The sequence below is a fragment of the Cetorhinus maximus genome, chromosome 10 (genome assembly GCF_964194155.1).
Source record: "Cetorhinus maximus chromosome 10, sCetMax3.hap1.1, whole genome shotgun sequence".
Taxonomy (NCBI): Eukaryota; Metazoa; Chordata; class Chondrichthyes; order Lamniformes; family Cetorhinidae; genus Cetorhinus; species Cetorhinus maximus.
Genome location: NC_135888.1, coordinates 51875527 through 51894934, shown reverse-complemented (window position 1 = coordinate 51894934; position 19408 = coordinate 51875527). Strand labels below are relative to the sequence as shown.

Sequence of the window (19408 nt, the reverse complement as noted above, 5' to 3'; positions counted from 1 at the left end):
ATTAGTGAACCAGATGTGTTTTTACAACAATCGACAATGGTTTCATGGTCATCATCAGATTTTTAATTCCAAATTTTTATTGAGTTTAAATTCCATCATCTGCCATGGTGGGATTTGAACTGGATCCCCAGAGCATTACCCTGGCTTCCTGATCCAGCGACAATACCACATACCACCACATTCCTAATAAAGAAATGGGAAAGGAATGAAGGGAGTTACCAAGAGGGCAGTTCCTCTTCACTGGTCAGCCGAAGAGTCCAGAGTAAGGGGTAAATGACCATAGCAAGTTATAAACTAACCCAGAACTCTCAAGATGGGTTTGTCCAGGCAATTCAAACTTCCAAAGTCTGGAAAGGCGGACAAGTTTTCATAATGTGTTTGATCAGAGATTGGTTCCAAAATTGAAAATAGATGGATCTGGAATTTGATGTGATGTACATTGATGTTAATCCAGTAAAGAAGTGTACATTGGCCACCAACCTCAAGAGTGGTTTCCTGGTGTAAAACCAGGTGCAGCTGAACCAACAGGAAAGCTCGATGCAGTTTTTGAAAATCTCCGTTCAGCATCTATTCCTCTCAATTGTGGGGATAAGCAGATGACACAAGAACTCTGCTTCCAATACTGTTATTAATCTTTGACAGAATTATGCGCGCCCAGAGGTGAAGAACTACTTCACACCCCGCAGCAAACATTGAGAACTGGACTTAGTCTGTGGGACACTGAGGGCGGGTGGGGCTGACTTGGGAGGGGACATTGATAGCCGAATGGACAGAGCCCAAGGTCACTTGGGATGGACAGAATCCGAGGAGACTCGGGACAGGACGGACAGAGTCCAGGGAGACTCGGGACCGGACGGACAGAGCTCGGGACCTGATGGACAGAGCCCAGGGAGACTCGGGACTAGACGGACAGAGTCCAGGGAGACTTGGGACTGGACGGACAGAGCACGGGGAGATTCAGGATCGGATGGACAGAGCTCGGGGCCAGGCGGACAAAGCCTGGGTAGACTTGTGGCCGGATTGACAGATTCTGGGAGTTATGCTCCCTCCTTGAGCTACAGGCATTGCAGGCGGGATGGTATTGGCAATGGGAGCCCAGGGCTGTGGTCTGGTAGTGGTTTTGCCACATGGTGAGTCCATAGTGCTCCCCAGCCCACTCAATCAGTGAAGAATCAGAGAGTCAGCAATGACACTCCTGTGACCTGTCTGTGAGTGCAACAGCCCTGAGCCCAGTGCCTACCTCGAGGTCACAACCTTCAGCATCCTCAGCTGTTTGGTCAATAAGCAGGTTCCTGTAAGTACCCAGAATCCCCCTGCAGAACAGATGTTGTTTATTTATAAGTGTTACCTTCCCAGATCTTGCTGCTGATGTGACAGTCTTTGAGTGAGCTGCTCCTTCAGTTCCTGTGGGTCTGCTGGCTGGAGCTTGGGGAGCCGTCTGACTAACATTTCCAGGTACTTGCCTTTGCTGCAACAAATATTCAAGTCTAAGAAATTCTGGACGTGGTATTAGTGGATGAAAGTATACATATTATTGTCTTCGGAAGCTCAATCCCCATCCTTTCACTTCACTGCCCTCCAATCCAGTTCTCCCTTCACTGCATAAGAACATAAGAAACAGGAGACGGAGTAGATCATTCAGCCCCAATGTCGGCTTTGCCATTCAAAGTGATCATGGCTGATCCTCAGTTTCAACCCCACGTTCCTGCTCACTCCCCTTATCCCTTGATTCACTGAGACTGCAAATATCTGTCTACCCCAGCCTTAAATATATTCAATGATGGAGCATCCACAGCCTTCGGGGGTAGAGAATTCCAAAGATTCACAATTATTTGAATGAAGAAATCTCTCCTCATCTTAGTCCGAATGATCAGCCCCTTCACTCTGCTGCCATGTTCTAGATTCCCCAGCCAGGGGAAGCAGCCGCTCAAGTGAAGCCCCTGCAGCCCTTCTACTCCCCTCCCCTCCTCACTCTCTGTGCCCTGCTTAGCTCTCACTGCATCCTTTCCAGTCTTCCAGCCCCTCTTTCAACCCTCCCCAGTCCTGTTTCCCCTGCCTGCACCTTCTGCAATCATCTTGCCCTTTCTGCACCCTTCCCTGTCCTCTCGCCTCTATCCATTCCCCCATAATCCTGTTTTTTTTTTGTTTTCTTTTTTATTCATTCACGGGCTGTGGGCTTCGCTGGCTGGGCCAGCAATTATTGCCCATCCCTAGTTACCCTTCAGAAAATGGTGGTGAGCTGCCTTCTTGAACCGCTGCAGTCCCTGTGGCGTAGATACACCCACAGTGCCTTTAGGGAGGGAGTTCCAGGATTTTGACCCAGTGATAGTGAAGGAACGGTGATATATTTCCAAGTCAGGATCATGGCTGATTTAGAGGGGAACTTCCAGGTGGTGGTGTTCCCATCTATCTGCTGCCCTTGCCTTTCTAGATGGTAGTGGTCATGGGTTTGGAAGGTGCTGTCTAAGCAGCCTTGGTGAGTTCCTGCAGTGCATCTTGTAGATGATACACACTGTTTTCCGGTGGTGGAGGGAGTGAATGTTTGTGGAAATGGTGCCAATCAAGTGGGGCTGCTTTGTCCTGGATGGTGTCAAGCTTCTTGAGCGTTGTGGAAGCTGCACTCATCCAGGCAAGTGGGGGGGTATTCCATCACATTCCTGACTTGTGCCTTGTAGATGGTGGACAGGCTTTGGGGAGTCAGGAGGTGAGTTACTCGTTGCACGATTCCTAGCCTCTGACCTGCTCTTGTAGCCACAATATTTATATGGCTAGTCCAGTTCAGTTCCTGGTCAGTGGTAACCCCCAGGACATTGATGGTGAGGCATTCAGTGATGGCAATGCCATTGAACGTCAAGAGGCGATGGTTAGATTCTCTCTTGTTGGAGATGATCATTGCCTGACACTTGTGTGCCGCATATGTTACTTGCATTTGTCAGCCCAAGCCTCGATACTGTCCAGGTCTTGCTGCATTTGGACATGGACTGCTTCAATATCTGAGGAGTTGCAAATGATGCTGAACATTGTGCAAACATCAGCAGACATCCCCACTTCTGACCTTATGGTGGAAGGAAGGTCATTGATGAAGCAGCTGAAGATGGTTGGGCCGAGGACACTACCCTGAGGAACTCCTGCAGTAATGTCCTGGAGCTGAGATGACTGACCTCCAACAACCACAACCATCTTCCTTCGTGCATGTATGACTCTAGCTAGTGGAGAATTTTCCCTGTTATTCCCATTGACTCCAGTGTTGCTAGGGCTCCTTGATGCCACAATCGGTCAAATGCTGCCTTGATGTCAAGGACAGTCACTCTCACCTCACCTCGGAAGTTCAGCTCTTTTGCCCATGTTTGAACCAAGGCTGTAATGAGGTCAGGAGCTGAGTGGCTCTGGCGCAACCCAAACTGGGCGTCAGTGAGCAGGTTATTGGCAAGCAAGTGACACTTGATAGCACTGTTGATGACCCTTCCATCACTTTATTGATGATCGAGTGTAGACTGATGGGGCGGTAATTAGCCAGATTGGATTTGTCCTGCTTTTTGTGCACAGGACATACCTGGGCAATTTTCCACATAGATGGGTAGATGCCAGTGTTGTAGCTGTACTGGAACTGCTGGGCTAGGGGCGCAGCAAGTTCTGGACCACAAGCCTTCAATTTTATTGCTGGAAAATTGTCAGGGCCCGTAGTCTTTGTACTATCCAGTGCCTTCAACCGTTTCTTGATATCAGGTGGAGTGAATTGAATTGGCTGAAGACCATCTGTGATGTTGGGGGCCTCTGGAGGAGGCCGAGATGGATAATCCACTCGGCACTTCTGGCAGAAGATTGTAGCAAATGCTGAAGCCTTATCTTTTGCACTGATATGCTGGGCTCCCCCATCGTTGAGCATGGGGATATTTGTGGAGCCTCCTCGTCCAATGAGTTGTTTAATTGTCCACCACCATTCACGGCTGGATGTGGCAGGACTTCAGAGGTTAGATCAGATCTGTTGGTTGTGGGATCACTTAGCTCTATCTATCACTTGCTGTTTGGCACACAAGTAGTCCTGTGTTATAGCTTCACCAGGGTCACCTCATTTTTAGGTATGCCTGGTGCAGCTCCTGGTATGCCTTCCTGCACTCTTCATTGAACCAAGATTGATCCCCTGGCTGGGTGGTAATGGTAGATTTGGGGATATGCAGGCCATAAGGTTACAAATTGTGGTTGAGTACAATTCTGCTGCTGCTGATGGCCCACAGCGTCTCATGGTGGCCTAGTCTTCAGTTGCTAGATCTGTTGGAAATCTATCCCATTTAGCACGGTGGAAGTGCCACACAAAACGATGTAGGGTATCCTCAATGTGAAGACAAGATTTTGTCTCCACAAGGACTGTGCGGTGGTCACTCCTACCAATACTGTCATGGACAGATGCATCTGTAGCAGGCAAGGATCAAGTGAGGATCAGGTCAAGTATGTTTTTCCCTCCTGTTGGTTCCCTCACCACCTGCCGCAGACCCAGTCTAGCAGCTACGTCCTTTAGGACTCAGCCAATTCGGTCATTTGTGATGCTACCGAGCCACTCTTGGTGATAGACACTGAAGTCCCTCACCCAGAGTACATTCTGCGTCCTTGCCACCCTCACTGCTTCCTCCAAGTGGTGTTCAACATGGAGGAGCACTCTCCACAGTCCTCTTGCCCCTCTCTGCACCCTCCCCAGTCCTCTTGCCACTCTCCATACCCTCCCAAATCCTCCTCCCCTCTCCATACCCTCCCAAATCCTCTTGCCCCTCTCTGCACCCTCCCAAATCCTCTTGCCCATCTCTGCACCCTCCCAAATCCTCTTGCCTCTCTCTGCACCCTCCCTAGTCCTATTGCCCCTCTCCGCACTCACCCTTGTTATGTGTTTGGGTGTTGTTGAGAAAAGAGACAAGCTGTCGAAGCTTTTAGTCTTGCACTCATCAGGACAGATTTGCAAAAATTCCAAGTTTCAAAAGGAGCAACAATTTATACTGCATGAGAGAAGGGTGCTGATTTGTGACAAATACCACTCATGTTGCTACTGCACAGTATCAGCTTGAAACAGCTAGCTTCACCTGTTGCTCAAATTGTTGAGATACCTTACCTGTCCAGGGTATATGAGGTAGACTGGACGCTTTTTAGGACTGAAAGTGGTGGCCTTAGGCCCGTTCATGAGTTTGTGTGATATACAGAATGAAATGATCTGATACGTAGCCATTATCCCGCAGGATAGCTCTGATGTGCCTTATTTCAGCATCAAGCTTCCATGGTGAGCGAATGCTCAGGCCCTATTTATGAGGTCGTCGATAAGGCCAGTTATACAGTGCGTGGAACTTAGGAATCCCAACACGTATATTGGCCAGTGGGGGTGGACTGTGATAGAAAACTCATTAGCAATTCTCAACCCAGTACGTCGAGGAAAGGTTAAATGAAACTTTACAGGGATGAATTTGAGTGCGGGATGGAGCCCACTAAGGTGGATAAGGAAATTCTTACATGCAGCTGCAGATTCAAATATAGCAAACGTTGTCATCTCTCAGTTGGAAATATGTAACGGGTAGGATGTTAAGCGTTATTCCATCAAAAATGCATTTCTTGTGGACAAAATGATAATGAGAGCTTGCTCCAGAGGGCAACCCATGGCAGTATCATCTGTTTGGGCATACATGGTGTCATTAAAGCTGAACATAACTGCGCGAGTTACAAAGCTCATAAGTTCAATAAATGCAGATTCAGAACACGGTGATGCATCTAGATCATCATGATATAGTGATGCAGTGTAAATGCCTATGGCTTCCTTGACAATACATTAGTGAATAGGCTAGCAATGTAAAACAAGCACATAGACACAGCATTGCTATCCATATGCAGGTAGCGTATCGTAGTGACGAAAGTGTGTCTATGTGGAAAACTCACTAAGAACTCAGAAGCCATAGACATTTGCCATACATAGTATAGACTGGTCAATATACGTGTGCATATTCATGAACGGGCCTAAGTGTGCCACTTTCAGCCCTGAAAAGTGCCCAGTCTACCTCAGATTACCCTAGAAGGGCAAGGTATCTCAAAAATTTGAGCAACAGGTGAAGCTAGCTGTTTCACACTGCTACTATGGAGTAGCAACTCAAGTGGTATTCGCCACTAACAGGAAGCTGCCGTCAAGCCAAAAAAAAGTTTTGCCTACCACACAAATGAATAATGTGGTATATGAATTTCAGTGCCAGTGTGATGCTCGGTATATAGGCCGTACATCCCAACGACAGGTAGATTGTATCAAACAGCATGTCCCTTCAGCTGTTCCTAACAGGTAAAGTACTGATCGTACTCGACCAGCCCCTGCTTACAATGGGACATAACTTCCTCAGAGTGGCAATCAGCATCGCATTAGCCACCTCGGTGGCAGCAGGTGGGAGGGCGCGGAGGTTGGAGGGGGTTCAGGCCTGGGGGGCAGTCGTGCCTCGGGGGAGGGGTCGGACCTCGGGAGGGGGTCAGGTCAGGTCAGGCCTGCGGGGTGGGTGGGGTGTCGGTTGGGGTCTAGCCTGCGGAGGAGGGGCTGGGGTTATGCAGGGTGAGGGGAGGCAGGGGTCGTGTCGGATCGGGTGTAGGGCAGGTTCAGGGGGAGCTCAGGTCAGAGGGTCGTCGGGTTGTGTTGGGGGGGAGTTGTCCCATGCGTTTGGGGGAAATCCCATGGGGGGGTTAGTCAGGGGTTGAGGGAATCAGGGGTGTGGGACGAATCCCATCGGCAGGTCCATGTCCCATTGCGGGGGTTGGTCTGTGTCTTTAAATAGCTACCCAGAAGTTGCAAGGGGTTTTAATTCTATTAACCTTTTCTGAGCAACTATTGGTGTAACCCTGTCAGAACCATCTGAAGTTTGTGATTTAAATTGTATTTTCGGATGGTTCCCAGCACAGGGCAATTGCCCAAAGGAAGTTTGTACTTCTGGGCAATTGCCATGCAGACCCTTACCTGTGAAGCTCCAAGAGTGGTTCCCCAGCGCATCTTTGGGTAACCCCTCCCCACAATCCGATGCTGGCGAGCTCAGAAGTCACGGTCCAATATCTAACGTTAGATGGGATTACGTAATTCTGAACAATCTCGAGTGCGCTAAAAATTACACTGATAACCAATTTAAGATTATCGGTCAAGTTTGCAATGTGGCACACTTACTCTTGCTAGAAGCTACATATATTCATGTGCAGGGTCCTCTGCAGGCAAAAGGAACATGTCCAGGCATTGCACTTTTTTTGATTTAAATAAAAGTGTGGAGGACAATAGTTCTCTGCAGAATCCTCCATAGCAACACATCACCTGAGTCGATTTGCCGACCAATCAGCATCCTTCTCTCATGCAGTATAAATTGTTGCTTCTTTGAAATTTGGCATTCTTGTGTCTGTCCTGATGAGTGCAAGACAAAAATCTTCGACAACATGTCTTTCTGTCCAGCAATACTCTGGTTCTGTACTATCAAATGACTAGTTCTCTGTTTGTTCACTAACAAGATGAGCAGGACCATGGTGTGTTCCAGGGACCACTCTACCATGCTCTACATCTAACTTCCTGTTAGACTGTTGAAATTGTTTGACTGCACATTGCAAGTCCCAAACCCCTCCTCCATTCTCTAAATGTGAGCATGAAATGTCATAGTTAATTTTTCAGCACAGATCAGTGAACTGGGTGCAGAACCCAGAATCTGGTTTGTCCGACTCAGAGAACCTCATCAGCTTCCTGGCCATGTGGGATGACCTTTAAAACAATTCTAGCCATCCCATTGGAGAGATGGCAATCAGAGAACCTCAATCAGCCTAGGGAATGAATCAGCCTTACCTTGTTACCTCTGCTTCCAGCCCAAACCTCCAAGTACGCAGTTGGAATTAACCCTCTCTGTAAGTGCAAAGAAATAAATATTTTGTTATCGAGAAAACTGAGGAGTATGATTACAAATGGAGCAACTGGTCATTGCCTGTACTTCTGGTGGAGGCTCTGGGACCTAAATCAAACCTGGGTGCTCACCCAGTGCCCACTCTCTTACTAACACACTCCCACTGCGCTGGATTTAACAAGCAGCCCTCACAGCACCCACTCAAATTCATGGACCTGCCAAAACAATGAGTGGGAAGAGAGCAGCTGGTCTCTCGGTGCAGTCATTACCACCTCCAATTCTCTCACCCCAATGGAAGCACCTGGAAGAGACACAGAAAAAACATCACCTCACTTCAGTGCAAAAGAGTGCTGGAAAATTCCTCTCCATCTCCCAATGATGATCAGAACCACTGTCAGAAGGCCCATGAATTAAATCGGCGACTATCCACCCACTCTCCTCCACCCTTTGTACACACAAATAACTGTCCTTTTCATCCCGCTCATCTGTTTATAGAACCTCAAGTTGTTGATCGTCAGCCTTTTCTCACACACGCCTACACTGGAGAAGCCGACCTCACCACTCACTCTTACTCCTGTTCAAACATTAATTCAAGAATCCAGCAAGGCCACCTGACCCAAACACAATCCCTGATCCCAACACCTTCTGACCCCAACCCCAGACAGCCCCCTGACCCTGAAACTAGCATAATGTTTAGGGGGTTTCTGACTGAGCGTTCAGTCATAATCCCACAGATGGCTGCTTTGCACCACTGGCTCCTCAGCCAAGCACATTCTCCAAATGTCTGAACCTGTGGTTCCTCTCACACTGTGCAGGATTACTATTGCAACAACATATAAGGCCCTGACCCCCACCCTGATTCCAGCACAATCCTGTGACTCTGACCCCAAACCCAGAGCAGTCCCTGACGCCTGACCCCAGCACAGACCCCTGACCCTAAGCCCAGCACTGCTTCCTGACCCTAAACCCAGCACTGACCCCTGACCCTAACACCAGCTCAGCCCCTGACCCTAACCCCAGCACTGCCCCCTGACCCTAACCCCAGCTCAGCGCCCTGGCCATAACCCCAGCTCAGCGCCCTGGCCCTAACCCCAGCTCAGCCCCTGGCCCTAACCCCAGCTCAGCCCCTGGCCCTAACCCCAGCACTGTCCCTGACCCTAACCCCATAACTGACCCTTGACCCTAACCCCAGCACTGTCCCTGACCCTAACCCCAGCACTGTCCCTGACCCTAACCCCAGCTCAGCCCCTGGCCTAACCCCAGCACTGCCCCCTGAAGCTAACCCCAGCTCAGCGCCCTGGCCCTAACCCCAGCTCAGCGCCCTGGCCCTAACCCCAGCTCAGTGCCCTGGCCCTAACCCCAGCTCAGCGTCCTGGCCCTAACCCCAGCTCAGTCCCTGGCCCTAACACCAGCACTGTCCCTGACCCTAACCCCAGCACTGACCCCTGACCCTAACCCCAGCACTGACCCCTGACTCTAACCCTAGCACTGTCCCTGACCCTAACCCCAGCACTGTCCCTGACCCTAACCCCAGCACTGCCCCTGGCCTAACCCCAGCACTGCCCCCTGACGCTAACCCCAGCTCAGCGCCCTGGCCATAACCCCAGCTCAGCGCCCTGGCCATAACCCCAGCTCAGCGCCCTGGCCATAACCCCAGCTCAGCGCCCTGGCCATAACCCCAGCTCAGCGCCCTGGCCATAACCCCAGCTCAGCGCCCTGGCCATAACCCCAGCTCAACGCCCTGGCCATAACCCCAGCTCAGCGCCCTGGCCATAATCCCAGCTCAGCGCCCTGGCCATAACCCCAGCTCAGCGCCCTGGCCATAACCCCAGCTCAGCGCCCTGGCCATAACCCCAGCTCAGCGCCCTGGCCATAACCCCAGCTCAGCGCCCCGGCCATAACCCCAGCTCAGCGCCCTGGCCATAACCCCAGCTCAGCGCCCTGGCCATAACCCCAGCTCAGCGCCCTGGCCATAACCCCAGCTCAGCGCCCTGGCCATAACCCCAGCTCAGCGCCCCGGCCATAACCCCAGCTCAGCGCCCTGGCCATAACCCCAGCTCAGCGCCCTGGCCATAACCCCAGCTCTGCCCCTGGCCATAACCCCAGCTCTGCCCCTGGCCCTAACCCCAGCACTGCCCCCTGGCCCTAACCCCAGCACTGCCCCCTGGCCCTAACCCCAGCACTGCCCCCTGGCCCTAACCCCAGCTCAATACCCTGTCCGTAACCCCAGTTCAGCTCCTGGCCCTAACCCCAGCACTGCCCCCTGGCCCTAACCCCAGCTCAGCACCCTGTCCGTAACCCCAGTTCAGCTCCTGGCCCTAACCCCAGCACTGCTTCCTGACCCTAACCCCAGCACTGTCCCTGGCCTTAACCCCAGCTCAGCCCCTGGCCCTAACCCCAGCACTATCCCTGACCCTAACCCCAGCACTGTCCCTGGCCTTAACCCCAGCTCAGCCCCTGGCCCTAACCCCAGCACTATCCCTGACCCTAACCCCAGCACTGTCCCTGACCCTAACCCCAGCTCAGCCCCTGGCCCTAATCCCAGCACTGTCCCTGACCCTAACCCCAGCACTGTCCCTGACCCTAACCTCAGCGCTGCCCCTGACCCTAAGCCCAGCACTGTCCCTGACCCTAACCTCAGCGTTGCCCCTGACCCTAAGCCTAGCTCAGCCCCTGGCCCTAACCCCAGCACTGTCCCTGACCCTAACCCCAGCACTGTCCCTGACCCTAACCCCAGCACTGTCCCTGACCCTAACCCCAGCACTGTCCCTGACCCTAACCCCAGCACTGCTCCCTGACCCTAACCCCAGCTCAGCCCCTAGCCTAACTCCAGCACTGCTCCCTGACCCTAACCCCAGCTCAGCACCCTGTCCCAAGCACAACACCCCGAGTCCAGCAAACCAGGACCATTTATAAACATTAAAATGTCTCAATCTGGATGTTTGAGAATTGTTATGAATCTTGGTGTCATGGCTTTCATCCAGCTCATTAAAATGGATCATGAAAGCTCTAGTAGTAACTGGTCTCTGCAGAATTACCAGACTACAAATCTTTTGAAAGTTGTGAATGAGCTGGTGTTTGTGAAATGGACAGTGTTAATTTTGAACCTCACAGTGTATGAAGGCACAAGTACAGTGAAAGAATTCCACACCTGATTATTAGCAATAACAGTTGACCATCCATCCTCTCCATTCTCTAGGACAAACACAACACTCCCAGCTTTTGCTTCAACCTCACTTGCTGTTTTCGGAGTGAAGTCAATCGGCAGATAGTGATATCCTCTTGTACCTCTGGTAACAGACAGGAGAATACATTAGCCAGTGGTGAGGGACACTAATATCAACAGGTTGAGTGGGCAGAACTCTCACCTCAATCAGGTTTTGGGTTCAATCTCACTTCAGAAACTGGAACAAAAGAAATGAGAGTGTAGGCCATTTCACCCTGAGAACCTGCTCCATCATTTAACAAGATCAGTTCTGTACTATCCCCATACTATCTCCCTTAATTTCCTAGGATCCAAAATGAGAAGTCCCATGGACAAATGAGGGTTAATTAAGGAAAGCCAAGACAGATTTCTTAAGGGAAAATCACGTTTAACTAACTTGATAGAGTTTTTTGAAGAGGTAACAGGGAGGGAGGGAGGGTTGATGAAGACAACACTGTTGATGTGGTGTACGTAGACTTCCAAATGACATTTGATAAAATGCCACACAACAGACTTGTGAACAAAGTTATAGATCATGGAATGAAAGGGAATAGTAGCAACATGGATAGAGAATTGGCTGAGTGACAGGAAACAGAGAGTAGAGGTTAATGGATGCTTTTTGGACTGGAGGGAGGTTTGTAACTGAGTTCCCCAGGGGTCAGCGTTAAGACCCTTGCTTTTCCTGATATTTATTAATGGCCTACACCTTGGTGTACAGGCACAAATTCAAAATTTGCAGATGATACAAAACTTGGAAGCATTATGGACCATGTGGAGGATGGTGTAGAACTTTGAAAGGACATAGACAGGTTGGTGGAATGGGCGGACAGATGGCAGATGAAATTCAATGTGCTGTTACAGACAGGAGAGAGAGATAGACCAAAACCCCCAATTCCCTTTCCCTTCTGTCTGTAATCAGTGTTGTTTATTTTTGATAAGGCTGATGTGTATTCCCAAACCCCATATTAGTGGGCAGTCAATTTATAAGTCACCAGCAGCAGACTTTAGTGGATTTAAACAAACAGTTATTTATTTACACGCTCACCCTGAAAGGTCAATCACTACATCAACCACACACAAGAAAGATACAACTAAAGAAGGTAGTGCACTTCTAGGAGTATTAAAACCAACAAAATATTTAGCAGTTCATGTGTCTTTGGGAGTCCAGCGAGGAAGGGAGCTTTTTCCACGCTGGAACATAAGTTTAGGTAAATTCAGATGGCTGGAGTCAAACCCGGATTAACTGGGTTCCTTCGAATTAAAGACTGTTCAGCAGGTCATGCAGACAGCTGGCTTTTGTAGCCAGAGGTCCAATTTCTTACATGCAAACTTGGAGCCATTTGAAACAGGTTGGAGGAGGGTTTTAAAAGACTTTAAGGCCATACAGGTCTTGAAGTGGCAAGATGACACCACCTTTTCTTTGCAGCTGCGATGTTGTTGCTGGTGTTCTACAGACTGCTCGGACTCTCAGTTTCTGGATAAAAGGATTTACAAATTAGCGGGCAGTTTCAATCACATGATGAATGGCCATTGATAAACGGTGGAAGGCAAATGATGGTCTTTCATAGTGAAGCAGGAGTTTCAGTCATATGGTTAAAAGCCATTGATATGCAATAGAAGGTCATCAGCACTTCATTGTGGATACTCAGTATTGATAGCTCTCCTTTGTTATATGGCACACCTGGAGTCAGGGAGTCCGGGAAGTCAGGAGGGCTAATATAGATAGTGGAGGAGGCTATGTTACAGTTGTTTGGAACTCTGGTTAGATGGCAACTGGAGAAGTGTGTTCAAGTCTGAGAGTTGCACTTCAGAAAGGACATTCACCAGAATGATACCTGGATTGAAAGGGTTAAATTATCATAGAATCTTAGAAATTTTAAAGGAAAGGAATGAAATTCTAAAAGGAATGGACCACCCAGCATTGACCCAGGTATCGGAAGTGACAATGGCACACCCAGCCTTGTCAACCCTGCAAAGTCCTCCTGATGAGCATCTGAGGGCTTGTGCAAAAATTGGGAGAGCTGGCTCACAAACTAGTCAAGCAACAGCCTGACATAATCATTCCCACGGAATCGTACTTTACAGATCATGTCCCAGACACCATTACAAACCCCAGGTATGTCCTGTCCCACCAGCAGGACAAACAGATCAGAGATGACAGTACAGTGGTATAGAGTGGGGAGGGAGTTGCCCTGGGAGTCCTCAACATCGACTCTGGACCCCATGAAGTCTCAATGCATCAGGTCAAACATGGGCAAGGAAACCTCCTATTGATAACCACATACCGCCCTCCCTCAGCTGATGAATCAATACTCCTCCATGTTGAACACCACTTGGAGGAAGCACTGTGAGCAGACAGGACATGGAATGTACTCTGGGTGGGGGACTTCAGTGTCCATCACCAAGAGTGACTCAGTAGCACCACTACAGACCAAGCTGTCCAAGTCCTAAAGGACAGAGTTGCTAGGCTCTGCAGCAGGTGGTGAGGGAACCGGCAAGAGGGAAAAACACACTTGACCTCATCCTCACTTATCTGCCTGCTGCAGATGCATCTGTCCATGAAAGTTTTGGTAAGAGTGACTACCACACAGTTTTTGTGGAGGCAAAGTCCCGTCCCAACCTGTGCCACCATGGCAAATGGGGTAGATTTCAAACAAATCTAGCAACTCAAGACTGGGCATCCATGAAGCACTGTGGGCCATCAGCAGCGTCATCAGCATCAGAATTGTACTCAACCACAATCTGTAGCCTCATGGCCCAGCATAGCCCCACTCTACTATTGCCATAAGCCAGGGGATCAGCCCTGGTTCAATGAAGAGTGCAGGAGGGCATGCCAGGAGCAGTACCAGGCATACCTAAAAATGAGGTGTCAACCTAGTGAAGCTACAACACAGGACTACTTGCATGCCAGACAGCATAAGCAGCAAGTGACAGGCAGAGCTAACTGATCCCACGACCAACAGATCAGATCTAAGCTCTGCAGTCCTGTCACATCCAGTTGTGAATGGTGGTGGACAATTACGCAACTCACTGGAGGAGGCAGTTCCACAAATATCCCCATCCTCAATTATGGGGGAGCCCAGAACATCAGTGCAAAAGATAAGGCTGACACATTTGTACCAATCTTCAGCCAAAAGTGCCGAGTGGATGGTCTCTCTTGGCCTCCTCCAGAGGTGCCCAGCATCACAGATGCCAGTCTTCAGACAATTCAATTCACTCCACATGTTATCAAGAAAACAGCAGAAGGCACTGGATACTGCAAAAGCTAAGGGCCCTGACAATATTCTGTCAATAGTACTCAAGACTTGTACTTCATAACTTGCCGCGCCCCTAGCCAAGCTGTTCCAGTACAACTACAACATTGGCATGCGGGGACTAGGGTGGTTTGTTGACCCCTTTAATCACATTTTGGTTTAATGTTTGTAAGTTTCCTTTAAACTTTGTCCTTGGTTTTTCAGCTGACCTGACTTAGGGGCTGTGCCTGATTTATCCCTTGTTTTTGTTAATTTAGTTAATTGTTTTAACTCTACAAGAGTTACAACATTGGTATCTACCTGGCTATGTGGAAAATTGCCCAGGTATGTTCTGTACACAAAAAGCAGGCTACTCTCGATCATCAATAAAGTGATGGAAGGGGTCATCAACAGTGCTATCAAGTGGCACTTACTCAGCAACAACCTGCTCACTGACTCCCAGTTTGGGTTCCGACAGGTTCACTCAGCTCCTGACCCCATTATAGCCTTGGTTCAACCATGGACAAAAGGTAAGGTGGGAGTGACTGCCCTTGACATCAAGGCAGCATTAGGCCGAGTGTGGCATCAAGGAGCCCTAGCAAAATTGGAGTAATTGGGAATCGGGGGAAAGCACTCCACTGGTTGGAGTCATAGCTAGCACAAAGGAAGATGGTTGTGGTTATTGGAGGTCAATCATCTCAGTTTCAGGACATCACTGCAGGAGTTCCTCAGGGTAGTGTCCTCGGCCCAACCATCTTCAGCTGCTTCATCAATGACCTTCCTTCCACCATAAGGTCAGAAGTGGGGATGTTCACTGATGATTGCACAATGTTCATGACCCTCACAGGCTGAAACAGTCTGTGTTCATATGCAGCAAGATCTGGACAATATCCAGGCTTGGGCTGACAAGTGGCAAGTAACATTCACGCCACACAAGTGCCAGGCAATGACCATCTCCAAAAAGAGAGGATCCAACCATCGCCCCTTGACGTTCAATGGCATTACCATCACTGAATCCCCCACTATTAAGAGGTCAGAGGCTGGGAATTCTGTGGAGAGTAACTCATCTCCTGACTCGCCATCAGCACAAGTCAGGGGTGTGTTGGAAAACTCCCCACTTGCCTGGATGAGTGCAGCTTCCACAACACTCAAGAAGTTTGACACCATCCTGGACAAAGCAGCCCTGCATGATTGGCCCCCCATCCACAAACATTCACTCCCTCCACCACCGACGCACAGTAGCAGCAGTGTGTACTATCTACAAGATGCATTGCAGGAACTCACCAAGGCTCCTTCACAGTTCCATCCAAACCCCAACCTCTCCCATCCAGAAAGACAAGACAAGGGCAGCAAATGCATGGGAACACCACCACCTGCAACCAGATCTGATGGTGAATTGCTAAATGAAGCTTGTGCTTCCTAAACCCATTCTCTGGATTAGCATCCATATTTCAATTCCATGACTGCGAAGCACTTCGGGGTATCTTTTTTATGAAGATGGTGCTTCATAAATATAAGCTGCTATTGCTATTCCTGCTTAGTTAAGAATGTTTCAACTTTCAAAGGTGTTAAAATTGCATCTGGAACTCTTGGAACTGTCCATAATTGTCCAAGACTTGAGATTGTTTGAGAACTTGGAATGTCAAACCAGGGTAATAGGAGAGGCTGTTAGATAGCTCTTGCACTGAAACTGCCCTCACCTCCACCCATGGATACCAATCACTAGCACGGTCCCCACCTCCACCCATGGATACCAATCACTAGCACTGTCCCCACTTCCACCCATGGATACCAATCACTAGCACGGTCCCCACCTCCACCCATGGATCTAATCACAGTGACATCCATCTGAAATGACAGACATGGCTTGGGGGTCAATGTTTCATCTCAAAAACGGCACCTCCTACAACATAACTTTAAAGAGTCAGCACACTTATCAACTTAAGTCTCTCAAGAACAGGTTTAACAAATGGGTCAGAGAAGAGACTGCTATTACAGATCAATAGCTGATATCTATATTTATAAGCACATGGTGCATAATGTACAGGAACTGATGTGATACACACAGGAACTGAGTTTGTAACAGACAGGAACTGAGTGCGCAGCAGACAGGAACTGAGTAATGTGCAGGAACTGGGTGAGAAGCACACTGTAACTGAGTGAGTAATACACAGGAACTGAGCACGGATCATACAACAACCGAGTGCATAGCAGACAGGAACCGAGTGTGTAGCGTATAGGAACTGAGTGCGTAGCAGACAGGAACTGAGTGCGTAATGGACAGGAACCGAGTGTGTAGCGTATAGGAACCAAGTGCGTAACAGACAGGAACCGAGTGTGTAGCGTATAGGAACCGAGTGTGTAGCAGACAGGAACTGAGTGCGTTGCGTATAGGAACTGAGTGTGTAGCGTATAGGAACCGAGTGTGTAGCGTATAGGAAACGAGTGTGTAGCGTATAGGAACCGAGTGTGTAGCGTATAGGAACCGAGTGTGTAGCGTATAGGAACCGAGTGTGTAGCAGACAGGAACCGAGTGCGTAGCGTATAGGAACTGAGTGCATAGCAGACAGGAACTGAGTGCATAATGGACAGGAACCAAGTGCGTAACGGACAGGAACTGAGTGAGTAATACACAGGAACAACAACCAAGTGAATAACATACAGGAACTGAGTGAGTATCATACAGGAGCTGATTGTGTAACATACAGGAACCGAGTGTGTAACACACAGGAACTGACTAATGTGCAGGAACTGGGTGAGTAACACACAGGAACTGAATGCGTAATACACAGGAACTGAGTGCGTAACGTACAGGAACTGAGCGCATAAGGTACAGGAACTGAGCGTGTAACAGATAGGATCTCGTCCAGTAATGTTCACAAACTCAGTGTAAGTATGCACACAATGATTAGCTTCTACTCACCGCACAACTTGCTCCCCCAATTTCTGTAAAAGAAAGGACAGGCATTTTGTTATTTATTCATAGTTCTTATTACATTTAAAAACAGTCTAAATCCACTGTTTCTCTTCACATTATCCTTATGTGGGAGGCTGCAACCTTCTGCTAGCTTTCCTCTGACTACTTTCGCCAGCCAATGTTGAAGCCATCAGAACCCAATGACTGATCCACATTGACTCCTTGACAGTTTTCCCAAATCAAATCCTATCTCCAGTTTTCTCAAACAATTGTTGAATGCTCCTGGATAATTCCTTTATGTTCTCATAATTACCGTTATTTGTAGAAACTGATGCAAAGTATTTGAAATTTCTGTCAACCTTTCTTCATCACCCAGTGGTCCGAACCTCTCACAATTTATCTGTTCTGGCGTTGCTTACAAGGCTGCCGATATTGTGCAGCCGAATCTCCCCAGCAAAGTCATGAGCCTTCTTGCCCTGCTGCAGTTCATAGCTGAGGTTGCTATCACCGTGCAGTTTGAGATTTCCACGATATTGACTGACCAATAATACAAGGATGACATGGTGGTGTGTGACTTGGAGGCGGTGATCTTGCCAAAATATTGCTGCCCTTGTTCTTCTATATGGTAAGGAGCTTAAGCAATGAAGATGCTGATGAAGCAACCTTGCTGAGCAGCTAGTTTCTTTATGGCATTCTGCAAATGGTACACATCACGGCCTTGGTGCACCAGTTGTGGAAGGAATGGATATTGAGCCCAGTGGCACCAGTGCTGATCAATTGGGGAGAGTTTGGTGCAGTGATGTCACTGGACTAGACTAATGCTCTGGGAACAAGGGTTCAAATTTAAATTCAATTAATAAATAAATCTGCAATATACAGCTAGTCTCAGAAATGAACCCACTGCAGTACTTTGCCAGGCATAATCATGGACTAATCCAATGGAAGTCCATGGTTGCCTCTCAGGGCGTGGTACCTGAAGGAGGAGGAACAGGATTGTAACACTACCCACGTTGATCCTGTCTTAACACATTCTTATGTTTTAATGCTGTGATGGAATCCTTAACTAATATTGTCACCCATCCACTTTTTTCCTGCTCTATCGCACCCCTCAGTGAACACACGAAATGTTCAGCTCCCAATCCAGCCCTAGCCTAAGCTGTGATGTAAATGCTAGCACGTTATCTAGCTCACCAATTTTATTTAAGATCATATTTCTTTGACGATCGTACTTACTTGTTCCCTTCTCTTTCAATTTGTTTCTTTCTTGCCCTACTGCACCCTTTTGTGGGTTGGTCTCATACTTAGTTCTGTAATGAAAACAAAAATACCTGGAAAAACTCAGCGGGTCTGGCAGCATCTGCGGAGAGGAACACAGTTAACGTTTCGAGGGACTCGAAACGTTAACTGTATTCCTCTCCGCAGATGCTGCCAGACCTGCTGAGTTTTTCCAGGTATTTTTGTTTTTGTTTTGGATTTCCAGCATCCGCAGTTTTTTGCTTTAGTTTTGTAATGATCCTGTTAAGCACTTGTGGGTGTTTCATTGCGTTAAGTGTTATATCAATATGTTGTTGTTGTTGTACCTTCCCCACACCGAATCCCTCGTCCCTTCCCCCTTCTGAACCCCTCGTCCCTTCCTCCTTCCAAACCCCTCGTCCCTCCCCCCTTCCGAACCCCCCATCCCTCCCCCCTTCCAACCCCTCGTCCCTCCCCAATTCCGAACCCCCCGTCCCTTCCCCGTTCCAAACCCCCCATCCCTTCCCCATTCCAAACCCCCCATCCCTTCCCCATTCCACACCCGTCTTTTCCCCATTCCTCATCCCTGTCCCTTCCCCATTGCATGCACCTGTCCCTTTCCCATTCCGCAGCCACCATTCTCGTCCCTTTCCCATTCCGCAGATGCCATTCTCCTCCCTTCCCCCTTCCCAACCCCTCCTCCCTTCCCCCTTCCCAACGCCTCTTCCCTTCCCCCTTCCCAACCCCTCCTCCCTTCTCCCTTCCCAACCCCTCTTCCCTTCCGCCTTCTCAACCCCTCCTCCCTTCCCCCTTCCCAACCCCTCTTCCCTTCCCCCTTCCCAACCCCTCTTCCCTTCCCCCTTCCCAACCCCGCCTCCCTTCCCCCTTCCGAACCTGTCATCTCTTCCCCATTTCGAAGCCCTTGGCCTTGTTTCTTGCTGCATCA

The 19408-nt window shown here is 49.0% G+C and overlaps 1 protein-coding gene across 2 annotated transcripts in view; it reads right to left on the bottom strand.

The window, feature by feature from the left end:
• The window catches only part of LOC144685694 (neutrophil cytosol factor 2-like), a 144413-nt gene that overhangs the window by 24073 nt on the left and 100932 nt on the right, over positions 1 to 19408 (bottom strand). For both annotated transcript variants that reach the window (XM_078550489.1, XM_078550490.1), the window contains 4 exons: positions 17236 to 17258; positions 11026 to 11164; positions 7820 to 7876; positions 1349 to 1468 (listed from right to left, as the gene is read on the bottom strand). In XM_078550489.1, the coding sequence (XP_078406615.1) occupies positions 1349 to 1468; positions 7820 to 7876; positions 11026 to 11164; positions 17236 to 17258 (339 nt within the window). The remainder of the gene's footprint in view (positions 1 to 1348; positions 1469 to 7819; positions 7877 to 11025; positions 11165 to 17235; positions 17259 to 19408) is intronic.